A 19,842-nucleotide genomic window follows, 5' to 3' on the forward strand; every position below is an offset into this window, starting at 1 on the left:
TCTCTGGCAGTGTACTGCGGTGTGCGGATGCAATACTTGTACAGTCACAGGTCCACAGCCGTTTGCATGCGTTAGCGTGTGTTCTGTGTGCATACCCTTTCACGAGCACATGCACGGGCATGCGATTGCGTGTGTTTGCGTGCTAGGTCGTGTGTGCCTCTGCATGTGCACCTGCACCACCACGTTTTTATACACGTGTGTGTTCCCACTGATGGGTGTTTGCAATTAGTGATAGCGCTAGCACATGGATGGGCTCACAAGGACAAGGGAGATAAGAAGATGAGCCCTAATGACCAGCAGAAAGAGCAGCAAAAGGCAAGACAGAGAATTAGCGTGGGTGTGAGCACTGGGAAGCGTGGGGTGAGTGCCCACACAGTGCAGCCCGTGGGGTTTCTCCCCCACGTCGCCCCAACAGGACTGCTGAGTTAACAAGCTCAGGGATGACCCACTGCTTTCGCACCAGAGCTCAGCTCTCGTCTGCCCAGATCCAAGCCTTTTCCACAGCAACAGGACGGACAAGCATTTCTCCTAAGCATGTTGCACAGTATTTGCAGGTGCCAGGCATCTCCGGGGATTAAAGAGCCCCTGAACTCCCAGTGCTGCCTGCGATGGGTGCCTGCTCTGTGGGTTCACAAAAGACTCCCAGCCCCACTTGGGGATTACAGAAACCTTGAAGGGATCTGAGTGTGCCCTTTGCATAACAAGCCCAGAGTACACGTTACCTGCGCGCATACAGCTCAGGGAGCTGTTTGGAGAACGCAACACAAGCTGGAAGGCTAAGATGCTCTGGTTTGCTCTCTGTCACACAGCTCTTGCTGAGGCCTCATTCACCTCATGCGGGCTAACACACTGATTTACTATGCAGGACCAGAAAGACCACCATAATGAACTTTTTCTGGCCCCGTGTTTCTCAGTGATGCAACAAGCATTCAGGCTCCCAACTCCCATTTATGCTCCTGACTTCCCACTGCAATTAATTAGGAGTCTGCATTCTTTGTTGGGTCTGAGCTTAATAGTGCTGAAAGGGATTGCAAATTGCTTTTAAGCTGCCTACCAACTACCAGCAGGGTTTGGAGGGACCCTTTTTGAGGAGGTGGCTCACTTAACCCCTGCCCTTGATTACGGATGACTCTGAGCCCGGCCTGAAGCCAGGGAGCTGCTCTCCACTGACTTGGGTCGTGGCGAGTTTGGGTTCTCTATAAAGTAACGCGTTAAAGACAGTCACCAAGAGGGACTGATGAAACTTTGAGCAATTGCCTTCTGAATCTGCATCCGTTAAGAGACATGGGTTGTCTCTCCCGGGTCCTTTTTATTCCCCCAGCGGCAAGTACTTGCAGCTAGGTCTGGTTCCGTCTGTACCACCGTGATATTTCACTGCACGCCCTGCCCTGCCTCTTTCAGCATTTACAAGGGGATCTGTGCAGTGTTTCGAAGGGGCTCATATCTTGGTCTCTTCTTCGTTCCCTGAGAGCTGGCTCCCATATGGGCTGGCCGGACCTGCTCCGGAGGCTTTCCCAGCCCTGTCTGCTCTCCACCACCTCTTCCCTCCCTCTCTCTGCATCCACCATGTCCTCCTGGCACAGCACCTGGAGCGTGTGTGTGTGTTTATGGCGAGGTGAAGTTAGCTGCCATGTTTGCGTTGAGTTGCCCTGACAACATGTGTGGCTTCACAGGGAGTTTTCCAAGGGCCACAGCCAGCCTGCAGGGACCTGGTGGTGATGTGCTATAACTCTCCACTCTCCCTTTTGCATCTTTCCCCTCGGTTTTCTTCACAACCTGTGGGGAGATTGATGGCGGGATTGTGATGTAGATGTTAGCAGTTCTGCTTGATTTATAGAGTTACTTAGGCTGAGTGAGGCCACTTAGGCTCGTCTAGATAGTAAACCTTTTAACTGGACTAAAAAATTAATAATAAATAAATAAATAAGGCAAGGAGGAGAAACTGGATCAGAAAAGCCTCTTGGCTTTATGTTATCTGAAAGAAAGACTCTGAAGACAGAAGACTCCCAGGGAGCAGCCTCTCAGCCTGGGGAGCAGCGAGACCCTGCTCGCTGCGTTAGGCTGGAGCTCTGAGAGCAGGTTTTCATGGGACCAAGAGGAGGAAACTGTTGAAATGTCTCATCAAAGATGCTGCATTGACAGATGAACTAGAAAGTTGGCTGCAGGACACAAGGGACTTCTGAGCTTCAAACTGTCCTGAATTGGTGCTTTTCCTCTGCTGTTACTTGAATTGCAGTAGCACCTAAAATTGCAAACAAGATACTGGGCCCGCTAAATAGGCAAGAAATCTTTGCCCAGATGGCTGACCATCTGAAGAGACCCAGCAGGTCAAGGGCAGAAGGGGAGCCTGCGTGATGTTGTTTGCCCAAAGAGAAGCAGCAGGTCAGTAGCAGGGCAGGGCGCAGAACCAGGATTCCTGACTCCCGTTGCTCGCTTTTTCCCCCTCTTCTTTCCACTCTGCTCCTTTTGTTAATTCTGGAAGTCCCCTGTGTTACTTGTACACAGGAAGGGGGCTTATTTCTTGTCCGTGAGTGCAGAGCAGGGAAGGGCAGAGGCAAGGAGCTTTGCCGCAGCACCCGGGGGCGAGCGGTAGAGCCTTGGCGGCTCTCAGAGTAAAGGAGGCTGGGGGTAGACAAGATCAAAGCACATTTAGGATCATTTTTGAGATCTGCTCAGGAAAAGGTTCAGACGTGCGTTACTAAAGAGCTGTGAAGAAGGATTAGTCCTGTCCTTGCTCTCAGTTGAACCACTTTCCCCACCAGCTGTGCCAAATGCCTGTGAAGAGCTGGTCGAGCGGCAGCAGAGCAGGTCAGCGGCAGGTGAGAAGGCAGAGTCGCAGAGGGGACCAGCGTGGTCCAAGGGAGCGGGGCCAGTGTGGAGGCTGTCGCGGTTCAGCTGTGCAGGGGAGAAAGGCCCCGAGTGGGTCTGAGCTGGTATGGGATGAGGAGGACGGGGTCCATGCAGGCTGGGGGGGTGCAGGTGAGGAGGTCTCTGCGGCGGGAGAGGGCCGATGCGGCAGCCGAGGATGCAGCGCAGTGCTGAGTGTTAGCAGGTGTCCGTCCTGCTCTGCTGCCTGCCAGCCGGGCTCTGCTCTCCAGCGGGGACTCTGCGGACTCTGGAGGACTTTGAGTTGCAGCCCATTGCACCATTGCAGCAGCAGCGGCTGTGCTCGGGCCAGCTCACTCCTAGTGTGAGGTCTGTGCTGCCTTTCTCTCCCTGGCCAGTGATATATGGCATAAATTAGGCCTCTGAAGGGGGATACTGCATCCTTAAGAAGAAATATGTCCTCATTTTTCTTAAACACCGTTTGCACTGAGTGAAATGTTTAGAAGGGACGCTGAGGGATAACTTTATTTCTTACTAGGGAGTTCAGAGCCGTTCAGTTAAACCCATAAAACACTGGGAGTAGGGAAGCTGACAGCCTGCCCGTGCATTAGAAAAGCCATTACTCATCTAGGGGAAATTCACCCCATGCTGGAGCCTCGCGTTACCAATGGGGTGGTCCAAGGGAGGACACAGGATCATCTCCCTCGGCCATCTGAGGGGTCAGTAGGATGCTTAGAGGTGGAAAAGACTCAGTAACAATCCAGCACAGTGACAGAGTGCTGATACGGAGACCTCAAAGCACCGAGTATACGTGGCTGGGTTCAGCCCACGGGGTGGGTAGTCATCCTCCCATCATCCCTCCTCCTCTTCTTCATGGGGAAACTAAGGCATAGAAAGCTGGGGAGGCTGACAGTTACACCATGATTGGAAACCAGGCTGGAAGGCAGCACTCCTGGCTTTTAACCCCCAGCTTAAATCACTAAAACCAAATTCCCTTCCAGAGCAAGGAGTGAAAGTCAGGAGGCCTGACCCCCTGCTCTGTTTCTGCCACCAGGCCATGTCCCCGGGGTGGAGTTGGGAGTCCTGGCTCTGCTTTCATTGCGCCGACGTTCAGCCCTTTCTTCCCAATGGGATTTAGAAAATTCGCTGGAAGACGAAGGCAAGGTCTTGTAGGTGATAGTAACAGGGATTCCTGTCTCGGATGATGGTCGGTGGGGTGGTGGGCTGCGTTACAGCTGTGGCTGGGTGGGTTCTGCTCTCGCACAGGCTCCTCGCTGGTACAGGCTGCCGTCGTTCCCCAGGGGCTGGGTGTCCCAGGGGACAGGGCCACAGGTGCTCAGCATCATGGCAGACAAGGCATCGGCCACCAAGAGGGTGGTGACTTTCTATTTGATACTTTATTTTGGAGGCTTGACACCAAAAGATTTAATATTTGTTTGAAATGAGAAACAGTTCTCAAATGAATTTGGAGAGCTTGGGAATTAATGTCAGCCCCCCCTCCCTTCCCTAAACACCCCTCCTCCCCGTCAGCTCAGCCCCCCCCTTTCAATTTCTGAAGCCTGCTGATTTGAATATTTATAAATATCAGTAAATTATTTATTGTAGCAATCTGCTGTGCCATTTCACCAATCGCCGTTAACACTTTAGGGCTCGCTCTCCAGGAGAACGCGGCTGGAGAAAACGGGCACCTGGGGGCTGGGGACGTGCTCTGGGGAGGGGATCTTGTGCCAGGGCAGAGCCTGTGGGGCTGTGATGCCAGGGAAGGTTGTCCCTGTGTACAGCAGAAGAGTCAGGGGTGTTTGCAGGAGGGGATGGGGACCCTCTGTGCCCAGTACTAGGGGACACTGCAAGGGGACACCAGGAAAAGACGTGGCTGGAAAGGGAGGCTTGTGTTAATGGGGGAAGGCAGCAGGGAGGATTGCCTGGCGGGATGCGCTTTGCTGCAGCACCCTTGCTGGCTTTGCCCTGCGGTGTGCAGGGACCTCGCTCAGCCTCAGAGCTCAGCGCTAGCCCTCTTTGATCGTAGTTTCTGTTCACTTGAGGAGGAAAATTCCTCTCCGTTTCTCCTGTCCCGTTCCCTCCCTCCATAACTACACTTCTGCAGTGAAAATACACACCATTCAGAGATAATGCGGCTAATTTCTGTTTGGGGAAAGGGGGGGCTCCCTCTGTTCATGAGCTGTTCTCCTGGAGAAACCCCGGCAGCAGCACCGGAGCAGCCAGTGGCCAGGTGGGAAACAGAAGCAGCCCAGCTGGCCGGCAGCCCCAGTGCAGCGTACCAGCATCTCCAGAGCCCCGTTGCTTCCCCCACCTCTCAGAAAGTCTTCTGTCCTTCCTTGCCCAGTGCTGGGTTCTGTACGCTGCCTCTCACTGTCACCAGAAAATAACAGCTTCACTCTGCAGCTGAAAAGGTTGAGCAAAGGGAAGCAGGACAGGCTCGCTGAAGAGAACTGGCACTGGTCTCTGCCCCTTTGGGCCAGGGTTGAACCAGGCTCTGGGAGCTGGAAATAAGGAGGAAAGTAGCTGGAGATGCCAGTGTGGCAGGCAGGAGAAGGTCAAGCAGTGCTGAATGCAGGCAGAGTGCACTCTGACCAGTGCTGGCCATGGGGACCAGAGCAGAGTCCCCAGCTTTTCCTCTACGGTTTATGGATGGGGTGTGCAGGGAGAGCCCTCACGGTGATGGGAAAGCAGGGAGTGTAGCTGGCAGCGCTTCCGTAAGGACGCCTTGGCTGCTCACTTCATTTCTCCTCCCACGTCTTTGATTCTCCTTCTCCTCCCTGCCCAGTGCTGAGCCGGAGCCTGTCAGGTCCGACTTTAGCACCGAGGGCTTTCCCCGGCTTCACGCAGACACGCACAGGCGGGATCCATGCTTGCAGGGCAGAGGAGGTTGTTAAAGAGCCTTTGTGAACTCCCCAAGGTCAGCCAGAAAAGACAGCATCCACTAATCCAAGGTCATTTCCGGGGCTAAAAGCAATAAAATGTTTTATTGATAAACTGAAGAGGGGAAAATATACACACTATATCCACTCTCACACATTGTGAGCCATGCCTGGGCTGTTGCTGCCTTTGCCCTGGCCCTGCCTGGGATAATGCATGAGTCGTCGTGCTGGAGGGGAAGTGTTTTCTGGAAGGGGCTGCGGGTTTGGCTGCCTTCCCTGCCTCCTCCCGGCGTGTGGCTGGGCACCGCCAGGGCATTGCTCTGGGGAAGCACGTTCCCAATGCCCCAGCAGCCTTCTGCTGTGAAGGTTTGGCTCTGTCTTAGGGATGGCAGCTCAAGTGTGAAGAGGCTCCGGCACGCAGCATCCTCACCCCCAACCCCAGGAAGCCGTGCTGCCCTCCCTGCTTGGGGCTCCCGGGCAGACTGGAGTCTCTCCAGTCAAGCTTGCACCACACTGGTTAAAAAAGCAAAGGACTGTGCAGCATGTCGGTCCTCCTTCCCTCCCCCTGCCCGCCCCAAATAATGCCGTTAATAATTAATCGAATGAGAGCTTGCAGCTCCTGGAAAGCTGGCACTGGGACCTCCCTCCTGAACCGAGCTGCTCAGCTGGGCTTAAAACTCTTCAATAGGAATATGAAAGCTCCATCTGTTCGACGTACCCGTCCCTCTGAAGTGACAGCATGCCGTCCCTCCCCAGCCAGCACCCCTCTCCCCGCAGCATGGGCCCTCCTGCCCCTCTTCAGCTCCTGCCCCATCCAGCAGGGCTCCCCCTGCGCCACCAGCTCTTCCCATACCAGTAAGCTCCTGCCGCACAACCAGGGCTCCTTCTCCTCCACTGGTTCACCCAGCTCTCGCATGCCCCTTTTTCATAGCCGGGTCCCTTTCTCCCCTCTACTGGGGTTTGTTTCTTCGTTGACCCCAAGCCAAAGCCAGACTCCCGCTCGCTTTTCCTTTCCCTGCAATTCCAGATTTTCTCTTTGCACCACGGTTTGCCCCTGGGCCGGGCTGCCCTACTGCTGTCCACGCTGCAGAGCCCTTTGGTCCCGCACACCGTGACCCCTCGTAGCCCCTCTAGTTGGACTAGATGATCTCTAGAGGTCCCTTCCAACTCTGAAGATTCCGTGATTCCGTGATTCTCCCTTGGGAGGAGGCAGAGCTGAGCCGTGCCCACCTTGGCAGCACCTCACTGGGGAGTTGGTGGGCAAGAAAGTGCTGCTTCGGGGACTGCATGGAGGAGAGAGCCTGGGTGGGGACCGGGGGAAAGAGGGGCGATGGGGACAGTGCCTGGGCTTGTTGGCAGCGTGTTCAAGGGGTGACAAGGCAGGCAAATGGCGAGGTGGTTTTTGTCCTTGTCCTTGCCAGGCCTGGCTGCGGCAAGGCATCCCTTTTCTTCAAAGGGAGGTTTGCTCTCAAGATGCCACAGGGCTGGGTGCGGAGCTGGGGGAGCCGGTGTCTCCTCGCAGGGTGTGGGGAGGGGGCAAGCGGAGTAAACTCCCGGTGGCATTGTTTTCAGAGGAAGTGCTCAGTGTAAATAGAGCATGTGGGAGAGTTTGTTCTGGGCAGAGATGAAAAGTCCGTGTGACAGGCTCAGGTTATAAACGGCTTCCTCAGATTGATGCGAAATCAAAACATTTCTATTTAGACGAAGAAAATGAAGGGGGATGTTTACTTAGCCTGGAATCTTTAAACAGTGTGATGGAGACACAGGGTGATTTGGGGTGGGGAGCTCGGCCTGGGGGGAAGGAGCCTCTGCCTGACTTCGGGGGTCCCTCCCTGCCTGGCAGTCCCGACCTCGGGCAGATACGAGAGTCCCTCACTCGCCAGCTCAATTCCTCTCCCTCCGCCTGAGTGAACGAGACACGGATGCTCTGGTCCCCTCCGGCTGATGGCCATCTTCGGCCTGTCTTTGGGAGAAGGGGTTCCCTTCTGCTTTGAAAATTGACAGGCTGAAAGAGGGGAATAGAAATGCTCGTATAGGTGATGTCCTTCCCATTCCACAGACAAGGAAATAAGGCAATGGAAAGATAAAAATGATGTGTCCGGGCTTGTGGAGAGTTGGTTGCAAGGTTGGCAGAAGCAGCTGTGAGTTCTGATTTCCTGCGGCCATACGTGCATAGGTGGAATGGAGATACGTAAGAGCCTTGGTACTACAGGGCAGGTCCCATGTCAGGAAGGTCTCTGGGAGGGTTAGTTTTATGGAAAAGGTATGTTTTCAGAACTTTATTTTTAACTTAAACTTTAGGAAAAGATTCTCAAATTGTGAAAGAGCAGCATTGCTGTGCTCAAAAAAATTCCCAAACACAAGGAAAAGGGACAGGAAAGATGCAGAGGAGAAGGGCAGGAGCTGGGGGCCAGAATCTGGGGAGGCAGAGGGGCAAAGCCTCTGCGTGAGATGGAAGGAGGCAGGAACAGGAATGGAAGACAAGTTGCAGGCTCCCTGGAGTTGCTGCGTACGCGGCAAGTGCAGCCTCGGGAACGTCTGTTCCTCTCTTCCTTTGAATAAATATTTATATATTCATTTGCCGGCTGGTGCACGCACTTGGCTGCGCACCTCCAGACCAAAATAATGGGACCTGCCCTCATCGCAGAAAGGGGGAGGGCAGTGGGGATTTGAGCTGCCGCGTGTCTGCCTCCCAGTTATCTCCAGCTGCGAGCGGCGCTGAGCTCACCAGTTAACACAGGGCTGGGTATGGTGAGGAGGTGGACGGGGAATCACCAGGCAGTGCTGGGGAGAGCGGTGCTGGTGATTCAGTGCTGACCCAGTGCCCCAGCCCTGGGCAGGCACCGCACCAGGCGGGAGCCACCGTCGTCCCCACCTGTGGCCACTGAGGCTCCGCTGGCCCTTTGCCCGAGCACACAGGCGTGAGCTGTAGGTGTCCTGGCCGGGCTCCAGTTGGAGCTCACAGCAGCCTCCTGAGATTCCCTCTGTGGTACCAGTTGCGCATAGGATGGGCCTTCACTTTCTGCCCTAAATAGAGTGGGAATGTGATGGGAAAGGAAGGTGCCAGCACACAGAGACTTTTGCAGCTTCATGGGCGTCTGCCGGTGCCCATCTGTATGCACGAGGACTGCGTGCCTGTGTTGGGGGAATGTGTGAAAGGGAAACGCGTGGGGAAACGTACAGTAATGTATTTTGGGGAGGTGGGACTTTTTAACCCCTACGTGTATGACTACATTTATGGAGCGTGCCAGCGCATACGCACAGCTCTTGAAGAGCTATCATTTCTAGATGGGGAGCTGTGTGTTTGGGGGCAACGTGTGCTTTCCCTTCGTGAAAGCACGATTGCATGTAGGTGTTAGTGCCGGGGGGGTGAGCCTTTGGAAGGCGGAGGAGTACATTTTGCCTCCCTTTGTGTGGGGGGCTGATATATTTGTCGGGGGGTTATTTTTCTTGCGGTCCTTGACAGGGAAGCGTGTCTGAAGCTGTCAGGAGTTTACGCTAAGCAGCCACTCTCTGGCTCTTGGACAGGAGGTCTAAAGTTTCAGTCTGTTTGTATTGGGCTGTCATGTTATGGGATTAGGGGCTGTCACGATGGCTTCTGGATGCATTGTAGGGGGTCTGATTAATCTCACCGTGCTTCTGTGGAGCAGCACCTCTGTGCTGGTGACAGGGAGGTGTGGGCTGGGCTGCCACGAGGGACTCCTGGGCAGTGGAGGAACCCGTTCTCACCATTCAAGGTCTGGACGTGGTTTCTGTTGGCTCTCCGTGCGATGGGCCCCTCTTTCAGCAAGACATGAAGTCCAAGAGATCTCCAGCAACGTCCCTACAGTAACTCCACTGTCGCGGGTGCCTGGCAGGCGTTTTACCGGGTGCTTTTCCTGAGCCCTGGGACACGGAGCTGCGTCTGTCCCAGCACTGCACCCCTGGGAAGAGCCAGGCTGTGTGTCCTTTCTTGCCTTGGGACCTTTAACCCTTCTTAGTCTGGGTGTCTCTCGGGGGTATCATAAATAAAGAGGGAAATGAGACAATGCAGCTGCTTTAGAATCAGTTTTTTGCTTTTATTTGTGATTGAGTCTTGTTAATTGTTGGTGCAATAATCATGCAAGTGACTCTCTGATAGGGACCATTTAGTTCAAGATTCTCTGTGACCTTGAAGTTAAGACCTTACCTTCTTCCTTTCTCCCCCCACTTTCTCTTACCCCTCCTTTACTAGCTGTCACATATGAATAAACTACATTAAAATAACAAACCCACACTAATTAGCTGATTGTGCTGGGAAGTGTGAGAGCAGAATTTCCTGTGTGTGTGAGAGCGAGCGAGTGAGCAGGCAAAGGGGCCTGATCAACTGATACCAACCCAAGGCGATTTTCTCCCACACGACTGCCGCACACCAGTCTGGTGCTCCAGTGCTCGCACTTGCCCGGGCTCCTGTCCTCCATACTGGTTCCTTCTGGTCCATACTGGTTCTCTTCTCTGAGACTATGTGTAAACCCCATTAAGTGAATTCCTCGCCGTCTCTAGGGTTAGGCTTGGGAAGCTGCTACGGGTGCCGGGGTGCAGTACTGGCTGGTGTGGTTTTGGCAGCCAGCACGTCTGGGATGGAGCTGGGCTCATAAAGCAGGTGGTGCTGCAGTCTGAAGGAGAGAGAAAGTCAGGCTTTTAACAGACTTCATATAGAGCCTGAGCCAGGAGTCCATGAACAGACTACATTCACCTGCCTGAGATGTTTGGACCTTTTGAGCCCAGTTCAATTCCCCCATGAATATGTGCCTCTTTCTTGAGGCCAGTGGCATCCTTTGGTACCAGCAGGTTCGGAGTGTGCCCCTCACTGGGCTCTCCTGGCTGAGCTCCACTCAGAGCGTAGGAAACCAATGGCAGTCCCACCTTCCAGAGGATGACACTGGCCATGCCTGAAGGCCCGTTGGGTTGGGACCAGCCATTTGCTTTTAGGGTTCAAGTTGTCTGATCCCACTAATGCCCTTCCTTGCTTCTTTGCCCTCTCTCTTTCCAGCTGAAAGAACTATATGCACTGACGCAACCTCAGGAAAACCCACAATGGCTGCCAAGCGCAAAGGCGGCCTGAAGCTAAATGCAATCTGTGCCAAGCTGAGCCGCCAGGTCGTCTTTGACCACGGGGGAGCCGAACAGGCACGAGCGGACAAGGGGCCGCAGCGGGAGAGCAGCAACAAGGACCTGCCTCAGCCTGGGACCAAGGAGCTGGGGACAGAGTTTTCAGATGGACTCAGCCGCGTGCAGAAGATCGAGGAGGACAAAAGGAGGGAGGTGATTGAGAAGTGGGTGAATGGGGAATACAACGAGGAGCCCTTGCTGGGGCGAGCGGAGGGCAAGGAATGTAAGGGTGCCGAGAGCGCGGAGGTACCCCCTGAAGGGGTTTACATGGTGCAGCCCAAGGGCTGCAGTGATGAGGAAGATAACGGGGATGAAGCAGATGCTCTGAGGGGCTCGCAGGATGGCAACTTCTTGGATGACAGGGATTCAGACGGGCCAGCCTCGAAGGATGATGCCTACCGGTCCTCCAGTGGCGAGACAGGCTCCAAGCTGGGGGGAGGAACCACCTCAGGTAAGCCCTCTGCCCCCTCCATGGGGCAGCTCCACGGTCGCGTTTTCTGTGGGGCAGGCGAAGCTGTTGCGGTGTGTCCGTGCTGGATGCGGTCTGCATCTGGCAGCCGAGGAGGAAGGTGGAAGCCCTGGTGGAAGGTGGAAGCCCTGGTCCCCTTGCAGAGACCTGTCATTTCGCTCTTGGGACCATGAGTTTGCCTCTGCTTCCACCTCCCCTTCCCAAGAAGGGTGTTTGTTGGGGTGGATGTGGCTCTTCCCAGACCACGGATCCCTTGGCAGAGTAGATCTCCCCGTGCAGCCCCCTTCACACCATCCCGAGAGCACCGTGGGGTGTGACAGTTTCCTGGCCGTGTATTTCCACGTGAGGCGGGGACAGAAAGCAGAGGGTGCCCTTGTGGCACATCCCAGGTGACACACACACACACACACACACACACGGCGGGCTGTGCAGGCAGGCACGGCCTCCCCGCGGAGGGGGTGCAGCGGCAGGGCCGGGCCGGGGCCGCGCGCACCTGGGGCGGTGGGACTCGCACCCGGCCACGCCCCGCCCCGCGCGAAGGGTCTGGAAGGCGCGGCGGGAGGCAGGAGGTAGGCGGCGGCGTTCCCGGGGGGCTGGGCGGGAGGGGACCCCGCGGGGGGAGGCCGAGCCGTGCCAGGGCATGGATGGTCCCCCGTGGGACCCGGCGAGCCCCGGCCGCTGCCCTCCGCCGGTAGGAAGCTGGTGTCCTTGTCACTTGTCCCGGGTTGGCCTACCAGTGCAGGTGCCCCGTCCCGGGTGTCGGGTAAGAGCCCCTCACAGAGCCGCCCAACATGTAAGGCATCGCGTTCCCTTTTTGCTGGTGTGTGTTGCCCCATCCCGGCTGGAGGGGCGGAGGGGTTACTACTCACCGTGGCGTCACCGCTTGCCATGGCATCGCCGCCACCGCCAGCCAGGTGCGGGAGCCGGTCCCCCAGCGGGGTGGTGCACCCGGAGTTCGGGCTCGAGCTGGTGAAGCGTCTAGTTCCAAACGTGTACATGCCCCACTGCTTCGGTGTGGGATGCCGACTCACGTGCAGTTGCAAGGTGTTTTCCCCAGGCTGCGTGTGCATTTCTTATTTTCACATAGTTTCTGCCTCTTTTTTATGGCTTATTCAAAAAGCTGGATTCAGCAAGAGATGTTGGGGAAAGCCCCAGTTGAATTTCTTTCTCACTTCTGATACCCAGGTTCCCCCCACATTGATTTTGGGGGGTGTATGAGCGCTAAGCCTTGGTAAAAGCTTAGGGTAAATTGAATTCTCTCCATTAGGGCAGAGCAGCTCCCTCCCCCAATTTGTCACCCAGCTGGATTGGATCTGTAATTGAAAGATCTCCCCCTAATCTGCTCCACCTGCATGCACCCCTCCCCTGATCTCAGCACTTTGTGAATCCATCAAACTTTCCTCCTTTTGTCTGTGCGGTGTTTTCCTCCTCCTGTTAATAATGCAGCCGAAACTCATCTCCGTCTGTCCGTTCCCCTTCTGGAGAGGCACATTCTCTAGTCTTCACGAGTTCAGTGGCAGCGCACATAATTATGCATATAAGATATAAACAGAGCTGTTTAATTATCCTTCGCCACATCAGTGACAGAGTAATTAACAAACATTGCAAGATCAATGAGGAAAAGTGTGACCTTCAGTTTCCTTTGATAGGAAAGCCCTTGTCGTTCCCAGACACAAGGTGATTGTGCCTGGACTCCGTTTTTAGTTTGTTTTAATTCCCCCCCATTTGCAGCTTTTATTTGCTACAAAAACTAAAAAGAGGGGAAGTTAAATGTAAAAAATATGTTACCAAACTGGGGAAAATGCAAAGGAACTGAGGTTTCTCACTGGGGTAGGAGTTCTCAGTAAAATGCCTTTTGTAGGGCTGTGTTGTCAAAGGATTATGCAAAAATGTATAAGCGTTCATGGGCGGCTGGAGACTCATTTATGTTTAAGGCAGGTAACGGCACATGCAGGGTCCAGTTTACATCTGCAGCCACATGGGATTTGACTTGCAAACAGACGTGCTGCCAGGTCTTCAGCGTCTGCTTTGAGAACCCTGTTGTAAATGTCATTTGCAATGTTTCCCTGGAAAGCACAAACTGAAACATCTCTTGCTTTGGAAAAGACGAAGTTCTTTTCCTCTTCTGTCTTTTTCTGTCAATATTCTGGAAAATGGGTTTTAAGCTGTCCTTCACCGAGTCCTCTCAGACCTGGTATTACTGGGTGCAAGTTAAGTTTATTCCAGTGAGATCTGGAACTGTCTATACCAAAAAGGAGGTTTTTTTCCTGTGAGTTGGGGGGTAGCAGGAAGCTGTTACATCAAAAGAGAGGAATACAGCTTTGCCCTCCTGGTCAATGTGGCTTCAGGGGAGCCATCCCAGGAACCTGGTTTTGAAGGTTCTGAACACTCATTGCTCCCTGTGAGGACGTAGAGGATGCAGAGCTGGCAGTGCTCAGCAGCATTTAAAATTGAACCCATACTTCTTTGATCAGCTGGAAACTTGGGTAAAAATCAGGAGCCACACAGAAAACTGTATCCTAAATCTAGCTGGGCTTTCTTGATCAGTTGGGAAAGTGACCCTAGTTACGTGTGTCTGAGAAGGGAGTCCTGGTGTGTACATACACAACCTGCTTTACTTCATCTGCTGTTTGTGTCCTCCGCTAGCATCTCCTGTAGTGTCATGCCACATCCCTGCCACCTTTGTCTCCTTGCAGCGCCAGACAGTGAAGCTGCTTATGCATCAGGCAGGAGCTTGCAGATACTTGGTCCATGCTATTTAATCCTCATGCTTTGGAACAAGATGGGGAACATGCGCGTACAGCATCCCTGTTTCTTTTTCTGAGCCACCCCTGGGAAACAAGGGACTCAGTGCTCAGTCTTGCCTTCTGTGCCTTCCTCTCTGGTAGAGCTGGAAAACGTGTTCAGGAGTCGCAAAGCTGGCGTCTGTCAGGAGATGGCTGTCAGAAGCTCATCTGGACATGCAGATGTGTTTCTTCATTCATTCACGCACCCGCTCCTGCACACTGACTGACCCATGCTTCTCTGCACACATTTATATATAGCATTTAGATTTCCCAGTAGAGTCTCTCGCTGGCACACACATACCCAGGGAGATTTTCCTATGCAGTCCCATGTTCTTTACTCTGCCTGTTACTTACATAGTGGGCTACCATAGTCACCAGGAGCTTTCCCCTGTACAAGTTTTCGAAATTCTCCTTTCTTTTCTTAGCCTGTTGGCTAAGTCCCGTAGAAAGGGAATCCTGGACCTGTTTTCAACAAGGGGGGATTTCTCTCCAGAATTTCCTGGGGAGACTCCACTTGGGAGAACATGCATGATGAGTGCCAGTTTCTTGCTCATTGTCCTATAGCCCCCAAGTCTACATGTTTTCCCTCCCAAGCAGAATAAAGGACAGAACCCTGGCTGGGATGTCCCATCCCCCAGTATCCAGACCTTGTACTCCATTTGGGCTGTTTTGCTTTTCCTTCCATATATAGTGTGCTGCTGCAGGCTATTTTTAGCCCCTTTTTTGCTAGCTTCGGATCCTTTGTGATACGATAGCTGCTCTGAGACACACAGATCTCTGCTCTTTGGCAATGCCCACAAATGGAGAGCAGCGGCAAGTTATTATCACGTAGAAAAGGAAAGAAAATTGTGGTGCAGGGGAGGGGGAAGAAGACCCAGGGACAATGCTGCCTCTGCCTTCCAGGGCTGTGCACTTCTCCCAGGAGTTTGTTTCCCAGCTGCTGTCCTGCTTCACTTTTGTCTGTGTGTGGGCATGGGGAGGGTTTTCTCTTGATTAGGTAATAATAATTGCCTCTTTGGTGGTGTTTGAAAGCGTGTGTGAAATGAGTTGGCTGGGTCTCATACCATCTTTTTGGTGAGACATCTCCCTTCTGTAAGGTGCCTCCACTTGAAGAGCCTCTAGTCTTCTGGTTAGGTGCCTATGCAGATAAGTGAAGGTTGTCTTGGCTTTGGGTGGTGTGTTGGTGGGCTCATGCTGGGATGAGTGAAGGTGCACTTGGTAGGCAGCGAGCAGTGGGAACTGGGCAGGGTTTCATCCCAAAGGGGTATGAGCAAAGACTGAGCAGCGCTGTCAAAGCTGTTGATCAGGGAGGTTGTTGGGGTCATCTGGAGCCAAATATGAGCAAAGGAAAAACAGAATGCAAGGTGTTTGGGGGGATGAGGGAATTAAATCCAGGGTAGTGAAATCTGAACTAAAGCTCAGACTTTGCGAAGCTCAAAAAAAGGTCTGCAAACTGACACTTTCCTATGGCCTTGGGTTTTGCGTCTAAGTGTTTGCACCAGTTGAAGTCTAGCCACATGGGTACCAGAGATGCTTTCCAAGACCAGGTGTGCAGATGAGAGAAGTTTAAAAAGGAGCTCGTCTCCTACAACATTTAGTTTTCTCCAGTGTAACAAAAAAAATAAATACTAGGTTTCTTTCAATTTCCTCTCTGGATCTGTAATGTCTGTGGGGCCTGAACCAAGCTGGGATTTGAAAAAACTGGTTGAGATGTGGGGTTGAAAAAGAGCATCTCCCCTCTTTTTTCATGTGCTGCAGGTTAGGTTAAAGAAGGAAGGGGGTTGGCTGGCTTTCAGGGTAGCTGTTAAAGCTAGTTAAAATCACACTTAATAGTTTAATTTCCTATCAGATCCTCTCTGTGGTATTCTTTCTCCCCTTGCAGTTTGGCACAAGCTGGCTGGAGTTTTTCTGTCCAGTGCTTGGAAGTCAGGGCATTGTGAAGGAGGCTAGGGGATTGTTTTACAGGTACAAAAAGAGAGGAAAAGCAGAACAGGGAAAGCAGATTTAACAGAAAGAGGGAAGTGTTAGACCCAGTAGGGATTTCGTGGGTTTAATCACTTCTGTTGGGTCACAGAGTTACTCTGAAATGGAGGTGGAGAAGAGAGAAAAACAGGTAAAAAGGAGAACTGCTTTAAAGCAAGACGAAATTATTTAATATGTCTGTGTGTGAAAGATAAGTTGATGGCTTTGGTAGGGTGTTGGAGGGGCCATAGGAGAGGGCCAAGTGGGGACGCACAGATGAAATGATCCTACCTCTGAGGATGGAGTAATACAGCCTTTCCTTGTGTTTTCCTTCTGACAAATCTTGTTATTGGACACTGTGGGGTATGATTCTGCATTTAACATCCTTTAATACTGACCCATGAGGTTGTGCGAGGACAAAAAACTACAACCTAAGCCAGACGCTGCAGCGGCATTGCCACCCATTCTGTAACTAACTGGGTGTCCATTCCGAAGTCAGCCATCCCAGAATCTCATGCAGGATGCTGGGCCTAAGTGCCCAGACCTGGAAAGTCATTTTGGGCTAAACCAGATCCCAGCACTTAGCAGATGTGTCTTTGTCCTTCTTCTTGCAGGCTTCAGGCATGTTCTTTGTATTGTCTTTCTCGTGTACCATGTACACAGGCAACTAGTGCAGCAGCACTTGTGCTACACGAACCGGGCAATATTAAAACAGGAATGTGACCCTCCTGGTCTTGCGCATTTTAGTGCCTGTTGCAGGCAGTCTCTTTCTTGGTATAGCCCTGTGGAAGCTGGTGGCTACTGAACTTTGACTTTGCTCGTTGACTGAGTCTTGTGTGTGCGGAAATGCTGTTGTGTATGTGCATCGCTATGCATATGGCATCACTGGCTGTCAGATCCCCCAGTCCTAGGGGTATGTTTTCGTCCTTTGGATCTGTTGACCTGTTCTGTGGCTATGTCTTGGTGCCTTCCTTTTCCACTGTGTTTCAAAGCAGCATTGATTCGGTTTGAGCTGGACCCAGTGCCCAGAACCTCCGTTCTTGCTGGCAACGTACCTGCCTGTGCTGGCTCCCTGTGAACCAGTGTGCTTGCCCATGAGAGCCAGAGTGATTAGAAAAGATGACGAGGGAGGTTTGAAGGACTCCTGCACACAGTAAATCTTTACTCTGCAGGAGAAAGCAAGAGGGAGAGGAGGAGGAGCACTGTGTCAGACTGAAGCCTAAATGAGTCCAAGCTGGCACGTCAGAGCAATCTTTATTTCCTCCTTTACACTGATATTGGGTGACCTCCAGATGTGTGTTCTTCCCCTTCTGGTGGCCTGTGAAACTGCCTGAGGGAGTAGGGGAGGGAGGAAGGGCGGGAGAGACCCAAGGAGGGACAGCTTTTGCTCACTTTCCCTCCCTGTGATCACACTCAGGTAGACTAAGCCCTTCCTGCCCCTTCCCCAGCCCACGCTCCAGAGAACAGGCTGGTTTCCCCTCTGTGGAGCCCACATCAGGACAACAGCTCTCTCTGTCCTCAGTCCAAATCCTGATGGAGAAAAGGCTGTTCCTTACCCTGTGTGGGCTTTTCCCTTTCCTGGTCTTACTGGAAGCTGTTCCTGGCTGCTCAGGAGGCTGCCTGCAGGTTTCCACAGCCCTCGCTGAACTGTGGCCCCTTTTCACATGGAGAGTAGTATCTCTCCAGTCATTGGGATTGAGAAGGAAGGCAGCAAGCTGAGTGAAAATAAATCTTACAAAATTGACAGGGAAGGGAAGAACTGCAACAGCTACGGGGAACTATCCTGTCTTTGTCTTGCCTTCTCTTCTCCACTCCCCCCCGCCACTCCTCACTGCCAAGCTGCTCATGCATATAACCTTTGCCGCTCTTCTCCCACCTTAATTCATCTCCACCTCTGCTGCTTTCCTTCTCTGCTCTGCACTTTTCCATTCTGCCCTCCTCCGGCTCCACCCCGTGCATTGTCTTGCCCTGTCTCCCTGATCCATTTCACACCCTGCTGTCCTGCCTGCTCTCAGCCCTGCTGGTCACCAACACGCAGAGCGTATCTATCTCACATGTTTCTGCCCCCGCCTTACACACGCAGACACACTGCTGTCTATCCTCTGTGCACCTCCTTCCATACACAAACACACACAAGGACAGAACTGTACAAACCTCGGCATATTGGCGTTGGTCTCACTTCCAGTAAAATTACTTTTTCTTCATATTAGGCCAAGGCAAGAGTGCAGAGACATTTATGAAACTTTGTTTAATGTACTGAAAAGCCATCGGCTAGAACATTTAGGAAATTGATTTTCCTGGCATTGATGAACTCTTTTTATTTTACCCCAGTATTAATTACTTTTTTTTTTAAAACAAATTAATTTAAGAGTCGTAAAACCTAACAAGTGAGCCAAACGTCAGTAGATCATGTTCCCCTCTCCCCTTACTCCCCCTCCCCGCTACTAGGGCTGGTATGGGAGGAGAAGAAAAATCAGCGCCTTGCGTGACTCTCTCACTTTGGTTCTCTGTAGGGGAAGCTTCATCGCTGCGAGATTATGCCGCCACCACCATGAATGAGTTCCTGGGCATGTTTGGCTATGATGATCAGAACATGCGGGATGAGCTGGCCCGCAAGATCAGCTTTGACAAGCTGAATGCTGCTACCTCAGAGGCCACTGCGACTGCTGCCTCTCTCCCTGGCGAGGATGCCATGAGCAAACGAGCCCGCTTCTCCAAGTATGAGGAGTACATCCGCAAACTGAAAGCTGGAGAGCAGCTCTCTTGGCCCATGCACTTGGCCAAATCTGAGGAGTTGGGCTCCAAGCTGGGCAAAGAAACTTCCTCAGTGCTGGCACAGCCCATTCGGGTGCCAGGTCCAGATGCCTCCATGCTGACGGAGACCAAAGCCACCATCCTGCCGCTGCCCTCTCCCAGCAGTTCCCAGATGCAGGGTCTGATGTCACGGGCCTCCAAATACGACTTCTTCATTCAGAAGCTGAAGACGGGTGAGAGCATCAGGCCACAAAACGGCAACACTTACAAGAAGGCCTCCAAGTATGACCTTGAAAACGTCAAGTACTTGCACCTTTTCAAGCCTGGAGAAGGAAGCCCGGATATGGGAGGAGCCATCGCCTTCAAGACAGGCAAGGTAGGCCGGCCTTCCAAGTATGATGTGAGGAACATTCAGAAGCTTACTCCAGTAAAAGCTCCAACACCCAGCCTGGCCCCTGCTCCCCTCGCCAGTACCCCCAGCAGCACTCCTGTGGCTGGGCCAGAGCAGTCCGTCGCATTGCCATTCAACACTCCCGAGTACCTGAAATCAACTTTCTCCAAGACAGACTCCATCACAACTGGAACAGTCTCTACAGTAAAGTAAGTGTCCTCCCACTTTTTTATCTTTGTATTAGTTCAGGATCATACCTAAAGTCTGTGTGTGGATCAGTGGGCAGTTCAGTTTGTGTGATGATAAATACTGCAGTGTTCCTGTGATGTTTCTTTTTGCGCTCGGTTGAAGTGTCTGCTGCTCTGTTTCACCTTAACATCTTTATTTATCTTACTTGCACTAAGGATGTGGCCAGCCATCAGCAGTCACAGCCATGAATCTAGAGCCCACTGGCTATAAGGTTCATATGCTAAAATGAAAGATGAGGGAACATGGTGCTGTCAGCACTCTGAGGTCAAGGTTGTGACTACTGTACTTTCTTCTTCTTCCGGTTCCCCAGGCATCCAGCTGTGTCTGTAGGAGAACCCAGTTCTTGCTTCCATTTAGCTCAAGGGCAAAACTCTGCTGACTTACTGTGAGCAAGAT

General features: G+C 52.7%; 1 protein-coding gene across 5 annotated transcripts in view; it reads left to right on the forward strand.

The window, feature by feature from the left end:
• The window catches only part of CASZ1 (castor zinc finger 1), a 209,094-nt gene that overhangs the window by 145,182 nt on the left and 44,070 nt on the right, over positions 1-19,842 (forward strand). For all 5 annotated transcript variants that reach the window (XM_063353813.1, XM_063353811.1, XM_063353812.1 and 2 more), the window contains 2 exons: positions 10,717-11,286; positions 18,566-19,406. In XM_063353813.1, the coding sequence (XP_063209883.1) occupies positions 10,717-11,286; positions 18,566-19,406 (1,411 nt within the window). The remainder of the gene's footprint in view (positions 1-10,716; positions 11,287-18,565; positions 19,407-19,842) is intronic.

This window comes from Chroicocephalus ridibundus, chromosome 16 (genome assembly GCF_963924245.1).
Source record: "Chroicocephalus ridibundus chromosome 16, bChrRid1.1, whole genome shotgun sequence".
In the NCBI taxonomy this organism is placed as follows: Eukaryota; Metazoa; Chordata; class Aves; order Charadriiformes; family Laridae; genus Chroicocephalus; species Chroicocephalus ridibundus.